Source organism: Harpia harpyja, chromosome 19, assembly GCF_026419915.1.
Source record: "Harpia harpyja isolate bHarHar1 chromosome 19, bHarHar1 primary haplotype, whole genome shotgun sequence".
Taxonomy (NCBI): Eukaryota; Metazoa; Chordata; class Aves; order Accipitriformes; family Accipitridae; genus Harpia; species Harpia harpyja.
Window position 1 is genome coordinate 8,502,856 of NC_068958.1, and position 9,162 is coordinate 8,512,017.

General features: G+C 43.9%; 1 protein-coding gene across 1 annotated transcript in view; it reads left to right on the forward strand.

Annotated features, from left to right (window-relative positions):
- Nucleotides 1–6,534, forward strand: part of BRINP1 (BMP/retinoic acid inducible neural specific 1) — an 88,013-nt gene extending 81,479 nt beyond the window's left edge. The window contains exon 8 of the mRNA XM_052815409.1: nucleotides 4,857–6,534. Coding sequence (XP_052671369.1) covers nucleotides 4,857–5,997 — 1,141 coding nt within the window. The 3' untranslated portion in view covers nucleotides 5,998–6,534. The remainder of the gene's footprint in view (nucleotides 1–4,856) is intronic.
- Nucleotides 6,535–9,162: the final 2,628 nt, after the last annotated feature.

Genomic DNA, 9,162 nt, shown 5'->3' on the forward strand with positions numbered 1-9,162 from the left:
TAGACAGATGTGTAGTGGAAGAGGTATGCATTTCATCATTCTTTTCACAGGGCTTGGAAATACACTGATTTTCTAATTGCTACTGTACAGAACAACAGACACTTATCAAGCATACCAGTGGCTTTGAAAGGATGGAAAGGTTCTGTTAAGAGCAAGCCTCTCTCTCTCTTTAATACAGATAATAGTGAGCCTACTTTATATATTCAAAAGCAATGTAAAAAAGAAATAGGATTGCTGTTGATTGTCCTCAGGGAAAGGAAGACGTGGTGTTTCCAAAAGAAAGAAAGAGTAGAGATTTTGGCAATTAGGCTGATTCTCCATGACCTTTTGCAATAGCTAAGAAGGAAATATATATATATATATATATTTGCTCTGCACTGCTTTTGCTTGAAAAAACACCTCTTTGCAGGCAAGTTTGTTGGTTTAAAAAAGAAACCACTCCTCAGTCGTTAAAGCTTCAATGTTGAATGAGTACCTATAGTTGCATTTTAAAACTCTGGATGTAAAATATAAATAACATCCAAAGGAGGGGGGGTGGTTGATACATGTTCTGGGCTCCAGCCAAATTGTCATTAGTTAAGAATACATCTCACAGCTGCTGAGAATAAAAATAGCATTTTTTACTTCGCTGTTCCATATAGAAAGCTCCAAAGTACCTCCACAGTAGCTAGTGCTGGTTGGAAAGTGAAAGGTGAATTTGCAATGGAAAACTTGTTAAATCCCTACCATTTTTCTTGCAATTAAAAAAAAAAAAAAAGAATCTGTCCTGCTGGATCAGGTTTTTGATTTTTTTTTTTTGGTGGGTTTTTTGTTTGTTTATTTTTTGTTTTGGTATGGTTTGGTTTTCTAATCAGCTTAGACACCATCTACAATAAAGCTGCATCTTTGTCTCAAGGGACACCCATCAGCTTCTTCCCCTCCCCAGACCTGATTAATCCTGAAGGATGACGAGTCAGGAGGAGAGAAAATTATTCATCACCTTTCTGTATAACCTGACCTCCGCTTCTGATCTGAAAGCCCAACACTGTCCTGCAAAACATTTTTTTTGTCACAACAGATAGGTTTTAAATGGTGAAACAGCTCTGCATGATTACCTGGCTCCCAGTTCCCAGCACTGCCAGGGGACTTGCATGTCTCCGGTGAGCAACAGCAAGAAAACACTGCAAAATAACTCTCACTCATAGCTTTGCCTGGATGTAATTTTTTTAATTTTAGTTTTGGAATGTAAGATATTAAAGTTGAATGTAAAATTGCTTGACAGTGACCTTTGAAGACATAGTTTTCCTTTTTTTAATTTCACATGCTCTAGTACTTTATACTTTGAACTGGCAGAGGTAGCAAACATTAGGCAAGATAACTTTTGCTATGATATTAAGAGGAAGAAAGATAAACTGATGACTCCTTAATAGAGATAAAATAATTAAAATGAAAACCAATGGTTACTCTGCTACTGGCTTTCAGCTCTTAAACAGTGGCTCTTTTCAGCTTCCTTCTGCCCTGACATCTCTTGGTCATATTCACATGAGTCTGAGCCATCATAGGTGTGTGTTTTAAGTTACCTCCTGGCAGCTGAAGGGCTGTGACTGGTCCTGCATAAATTCTTATTCTGTCCCAGTTGCAAGATGAAATGGGGTAATTTATACCACTTTTCCTCTCTCACACTCTATCAGACTTCCCATTGCCATGTTTGTAGCCGATGCCCAGCTCTGCCCTGGGTTCTGCATTTTCATTTAATTATGTCCTTTATTGCTGCCATCAGCAGATGGTGGGTAGCTGCCGCCGCCGCCTTTTTTTTTTTTTTTTGTCCTACTTGTGTCTTTGCTGAGTGCTAAGACATATACACACACCCACCCCCCAAAAAACAACCCTCTTTCTCCCGTTCTCCTCCAATCCTTCCTCCACAAAGTTGATCAGGAACAGAAGGATAGCTTTTTTTTTTTCCCCTAAGACAGAACACACCTAACACAGACAGGGTATGGTCATCTTACTCTAATTGTTATTGTGTCCCCTGCTGTATAGCCTGACAGTCCTTGTCCTGTGAACTCAATGGCATTATCAACATGTAAAACCTGTGTAAAGCATCAAGCCAGCACTGCAGAAATAAACAGGGAATCCTGTGCACTCACCAGTGCACAAGGAAACCAGGAGAGTCACGTTCACTCTCACAGAGCTGGAATTGAGATCTATGCACAGTAGTTGTTCAGCATGTGTTTGGCTGTTGTTTGCATATGTAGCTGTACGAGGCTATTAGCAGCTGTACGAAAGTGGTAGCAGTATGTGCACAGAGGCACACCTCTGACAGTGCCGAATACCTCATCAAACCCGCCTCAGAAACCACCTTTAGTCCTACGAGCAACCATTACTACCTCACCTGGAAGCCCAGTCCCACAAAAAGCAACAAATGTGACCGTGGAGAGAGCTGTGGAAATCAAGGAAATACCGTCCTCACCTCACGGACAGGGGCAGGGATGCTGAGAGGGCACATGATGGAGCTGGACATTTAACATCTGTCTGCCACCAGCCTGCTGCTGCCGCTTTTCATTTTCTTTGTGCTGCTGGGCTTCTCCTTGTCCTTGTCTTGGTAGAAATTACAGTGGGAGTGGGAGCTAGGGATGAAGCTTGGGGTCGCAGGAGATTTCCCTTCAGTGCAACCTCTGATTTTCATTGTTGTCATCAAGCCCAATCATGGGAAGAGGCAGCATGCAGGAACCTTGTGCTTCCCCCAACCCAGTGAACCCAGGTAGGCAGTGTGCGTCTATTGGAGGGTTGCTTTGGTTTTAGTTCATCATCTACTTACACAGTATTCCTCAGCTTCATGCTTAGATTAGTGGTTAGAAGCAAAGAAAGAAGCTTTCGAGGAGGTGCATAGAAGAATCAAGGTGGGTTCACAGCACCTTAGGAAGATTAAAACCTGGAATCTGGGTGCCTTGCTAAATTTAAGTGCATTCAGCTGGCTTTCCAAATAGGAACTGCAAGGCTTCAGATGGGGTAAAAAAATATTTGTATTGCTGAAATTGAGCAAAAATTCACCTATGAGCAGAAGGCAGACTCAGCCCCCAGGGGATGGTTTTGAGAGTGCTTGTTGCTGTCAGCAACATGTTTTGCAGTCACACTGTGCTGAGCTGTCCCCTCCCCTCCGAAGCAGAGCTGTCCTAGAAACCAGGAGGAGCCCTTTGCACTTTCTAGGCACCAGGGCTGTCACTGTCTCCCTCTATGGCAGATATTTACAGAGGTCACTGCCTTGCTCCCCAGCCAACCTTGTCTTTTCCACTAGCAGGAGTACTCCTGTTAGCTGTGAATAGGGGAAAGAGACCATGGCAGCCCTGTACCACAGGAGGAATGTGAAAATTCTCTTCCCACATCCAAGGCTTCAGAATTTTCTTGCTAATGCACTTCCTTTTTTCTCACTCTGTCTCATTTTTTTTCCTTTCACTCAGTTTCTTCCTGCTTCTTTTCATTCCTGCCTGTCCTCTGTCTTTCAGTTGTTGCTGTTGTTTCAGTTTTCCCTTTTCTCCATCCCTATTCCTCCTGCCCACTGCATTTCTTTCTTATTTTTCCTTTTACCTGTGTATTTTCCCCCTTTCTTCCCCTACCCTTTCTGCTTCTGCTCCTTGATTATTTCTTTCCTTCCAGTGCTTTCCTCTGTTTTATACTCTCATCCCTCCACTTGCTCCCTCCCCCTAATCATCTTGCTGTTCTTTGCTGCTGTATCATTTAATGCCTTCTTTGATACAGCCTACAGCTTAATGATTATTCGGAGGTCAGGCGATGCAGGTGCCATGAATTTCACTAATCCAGCTCTGAGAGCCTCTGTCCATAATCACTCCTCCCGTTCTACAGGGACTGAATCCTAATTTGTCATTAGCCAGTCCTCTCACTGCAGCGCTACCAAGAACTTTTTGCCCAGAGGAGACAATGAAGTATTCATTAGCTGGGGGGAAGGCAGAGGGGAGGGAGCAGGCGGCTGAACAAGGCATTCTGCTGAAGGCTGCTGAGAAAGGAGTCGCTGTGCTGAGATTTCCTGGGGTGGTGGGGAGGGGGGAGAGGGGGGCAGCAAGGCAACATCGCAAGTGGGTTATACAAAAAGCAAGCGTGAGTTACAGTTTCATTCATTAGGAATCATTCCAGGGCTGCAGGATGTGGAGGTGAGGGTGCTGATATAGCAATTATGGGGGTGGTGGGGCCTGAGAATGGGCGAGTGTGGCTGCTTGTTAAGGGGAGAGGCAGTAAGATGAGGTTAATTAGCAGCAGATTTTTTTAAAGGAGAAGCTGTTCTAGCAGCTTTGTCTCTATGCACCCTGACTTCCACCCTCTTTTCTGCTGTTACTGAGCTCTGCACTATAAGCAGAGGTTACTACTGGCTTTGCCTCATCCCATTACTGGTCTGGTTTTGGAGTCGGGAGAATTGCCAATGACATGGAGAGGAGTTTTCTCCTGCTAGCCTAGGAGTTACGCTGATCTACAATGTCTGATAGCACCTCAGCCTCTGGCATAGCTTTATCAGCTCCATTCCCATGGTTGAACGTTGTCACTGTGGCACTGATGGGATCCTTGGCAGGAGACTGTGTCAGTCTCAGCTCCTAGAGCAGTGTGAAGAGAGAGACTTCAGATGATCAATTCTAACTTCTAGCTATTTCTTACAGGGCTTTTGCTCTCCACCAAAGGAGTAAACAGCAGATGAAAGATTCAGTCTAGAAATAGACTGGAATAGCTCCCAGATGCCACAGCAGGGCATCAGTGTTCTGAGAGCTTTGCCTCAGATATATGCCTGAAAACACTGTGGCTCTAGAAAGATGCCAACACCAAAGACTCTGTGAGGCTCTACAGTGCTAATGCTTTCTTCTTCCTACCTGCAGGACAATACAGGAATGGCTTACCCGGGTCCAGTCCCTGCTCTACTGCAACGAGAATGGGTTCTGGGGGACCTTTCTGGAAAGCCAACGGAGCTGCGTTTGCCATGGTGGCACCAGCCTGTGCCAGCGCCCCATCCCCTGCATCATTGGGGGCAACAACAGCTGTGCCATGTGCAGCCTTGCCAACATCTCTCTCTGCGGCTCATGCAACAAGGGCTATAAGCTTTACCGGGGTCGCTGCGAGCCTCAGAACGTAGACTCGGAGCGGAGTGAGCAGTTCATCAGCTTTGAGACAGACTTGGACTTCCAAGACCTAGAGCTGAAGTACCTGCTGCAGAAAATGGACTCTCGCCTGTATGTGCACACCACTTTCATCAGCAATGAGATCCGCCTGGACACCTTCTTCGACCCCAGGTGGCGCAAACGCATGTCCCTGACCTTGAAGAGCAACAAGAACCGGATGGACTTCATCCACATGGTGATCGGGATCTCCATGCGAATCTGCCAGATGCGCAACAGCAGCCTGGACCCCATGTTCTTTGTCTACGTCAACCCGTTCAGCGGGAGTCACTCTGAGGGCTGGAACATGCCCTTTGGGGAGTACGGCTACCCACGCTGGGAGAAAATCCGCCTCCAAAACAGCCAGTGCTACAACTGGACCCTGCTACTGGGCAACCGGTGGAAAACCTTTTTTGAGACTGTCCACATCTACCTACGCAGCCGGACTCGGCTGCCCTCCCTACTGCGTAACGAGACTGGCCAAGGGCCCGTGGACCTTTCTGACCCCACCAAGCGTCAGTTCTACATCAAGATCTCGGATGTGCAGGTGTATGGCTACAGCCTGCGTTTTAATGCTGACCTACTGCGCAGTGCTGTGCAGCAGGTCAACCAGTCGTACACGCAAGGTGGGCAGTTCTATTCTTCCTCCTCTGTCATGCTCTTGCTGCTGGATATTCGGGACCGAATCAATAGACTGGCGCCTCCCGTGGCCCCAGGGAAGCCCCAGCTGGATCTGTTCTCTTGTATGCTCAAGCACCGCCTGAAACTCACCAACAGCGAGATTATCCGTGTGAACCATGCTCTAGACCTGTACAACACCGAGATCCTCAAACAGTCGGACCAGATGACAGCCAAACTCTGCTAACCCGGACTTTTCAGTGGACATGTTGGTGATTGATCCTTTTGCTGTAAAAAAATAAAAGAGAAAAAAAATAGAAAAAAGTAAAAAGAAAGAAAGAAAAGTGGGGGGGAAGTAAAGAAAGGGGGGAAAAACAAGATTTGTAAAATGTAATTAATATACAAAAGAGAAAAAAAAGAGGAAATTCTTCATTTGTTGAAAACTAAACCCGTTCTAGCAGCTGTATAAAACTGTCAGGCATGTTTGTTATTTCTATAATCCGTCATAAAAGGGTAACACCTTACTCTCTCTTGACCTTGAGGGTGTTGCTTGCTAGTCCTCAGGGGCAGCAGAGTAAATAAAGGGAGGAGCAGAGAGAGGGGCAAACTTCTGTAACGAACTGTAAAGTTTTCTGCTATGCAGGTGCCAAGACAAAGAGACAAACAAAAAAAATCAAAGCAAACAAACAAACAAGAGTTATATGTAAATGTAAAAGAACTGCCATTATTCCTATAGTGGGAGTAAATGGTTAAACATAAAAGATATTTCTTCTGTTGAGATTTATGCCAGCTTTATGTTGAGTTATTCACACAGCCTACGCTGAGCTTTGCTGGAGGACAGAAGGTGATGGCAGTCCTTTGAGAGTAAAACTAATGCCTTGTTGGTGAGAAGGCGCCTAAGAGGTGGAGGGTGGGTGTAGGTCTCAGGTGTCTTCACTTTGGGATTTCCATCTTGGAAGAGTTTTCACCAGAGGTAGAGTCTCAGCATTTGCTGAAGAATGGGATGTGTCAGGTCCCTTTGGCTACTTTGTTGAACTGGAGTTCATGCCCTGCATCATACTGCTGTTGCCTTCAGTGATGTCAGAGCTTAACCCCTTGAGGATCAGCACCTGTAAATCTTCAGAGTCACTCATCTTTAAGGTACTTCAACAGAGTCCCTATAACAGAGAAAACCAAAATCATATGCCACTTTGATAGACCTAGACTTAAAGGCAAACCTGAGTTTGGCTTTTTGCCTCGGGCTCTGGGTTTCCCAGTGACAGTGGGAAACTCTCATCACAACAAAAACCAAAGCACAATGCAAGAAAACACATTACCAAGGAAACCTGGAGACACTGAAGGGTACACATGTCATTTTAGTTCTTTGGGGAAGCAAAAATCCCTTTTACGTTCTTATGTTTCCATGGCTATGAATAACATCCTGGTTTCACTTACACTTTCTTTGTCCACAAAAGAATTTCACAGAAAACAGATGAGAAAATGTTATTAAAATATCTGCAAAAAGTAGTGAAAGGGAGGGAAGAGAACAATAACCAAATCTACCCTGAATTTGCAAGGATAAAGCCAAATTAAAAAGGGTTGAGTTGTCAAAAAATAACTAAAATAACTAAAAGGTGGGTAAAATTTTGTGGAGTGTGTGTTCATGTGCGTTTGGATTTAAAAAAAAAAAAAATTGAATGGAGCGTATGAATGTAGAATTCAACTGAGCTGAGTGATGAAGCCTCAGCATGGTGGGAGGTGAGTAGTGGGGTGTTTCTCTTAATCTCACTGTTTTTTAGCTAAAGTTGATTGTGAGAAGGTCTAGTGAGAGACTAGAATTTCAGCCCTCCTAGAAGGGAGAAATAAATCTTTGATCCTGTCGGCACCTAGAGCTGGAGGAGTATCCTGGCAAAAACCAGGTCTGAGCAGGAGGGACAGTCCTGATCCAAAGTCCAAGATTCAGATCTGGCTTGAGATTTAATGTGTTGATTCAACTGAGTTCAAAATAGTCTTGTAGAAATGTTTACCTTCTTATTTGGAGACTTGAGATTTGAGACTTGAGTTCTGGCTCAGATTCTGAGAATAACATCAATTCTTCTGGACAGAGCTAAATGCATTGTGGTGTTACTCATGTGACACCAGGGACTTAGACAATTAAGTTTGACTTCAGGTTTAGTTTAGTTTGCATGGGTTTGGTTGATACTCATCCAAACTGAGAAGGAATTAGATACCTTAAGGTAAATATACATTCACTGCACTCTCCTGCTGAACTAGCAATTGAGGGCATAAGAGAAACTATCTGGGTAGTTAGTAAGAAAACAAAAAGGAGTCCTAGTCACAAAAGCACACATCGGTCCCTATCTGTCTACCAAAAGGTGGGGAAGTGCACACATCTGAAGAATAGCTGGGTGAATTAAACAACAAAGATGTTTCTAGGGTCATCCATTGATTTCTGTTGGTAGCAACTTCATTTTTCCCCTAACTTGTATTGAGATCTCTTTCTATCTCTACTGGTCAGTCCATGCAAGAGGTTACAAGGTTGCCTACTTTTCCCAGTTTGTTCATTTGTTAGTTTTTCATTTGATTGGTCTTTGCTTTGTGTAGTAGAGGTTCATGCTTATAGATCCCACCATTCAAAGAGGCTTCTTTATAGTTGTGACATTCCTGCATCAGCTTTCTGATAAGAGAAAATTCACCAGAAATAGTATGCATGGAAGTTAGTTTTAAGCAAATAGTAGAGAGTATTCATGGGAAATGAATGTCAAATTTGTAATTATGAGTGGAAATAATGTTCCTGACAGTTACATCCATCCAAGCAGGGAATAGAAATGTACTGTTTAATTTACATGTATGACCCAAAGAGCTGACATTGAAGAGAACTATAGTTATTGCTCTGAAAATACTGAATACTGCTTATGAGCAACCTATAGCCTGAGATGCAGTCTGCGTTCAGTGATGGGATTTGTTCATGGCTGGGAATAGTGAACGTGCTAACACAAAGTGATATTAATTTGTTAAATTGCTTTCCTATGAGATAAGTATCCAGCTCTAGTGACTAGAAGCCAGAGAAGTTGCAATTAAGTCTCAGATCTCGTGGGTAACTAGCAACACATTAGCTAAATCTTGCCCCTATTTGTGGGACTGTTAGGGGTCAAATCAATTGCTTTTATATATCTTTAATGATGCCTTGGGATGATCAACCCCCAGTTATACTGAGCTTCAGCAAGGGGAGCAACACCACAAACCTTAAGCAAGACATTGGGTGCCAACAGAACATTAAATCACTGCTGTCCAGTTCAGACCCAAGCAATGGTAGACAGCCATGGAGTTAGAGACGCATTGTCTAACATGAGCTAGCATTTCCACCATGGCTGGGAGCAGTGAAATTGGAGCATAGAAAACCAGGGTAGGGAGATGGAAGGAAGTTTGGCAT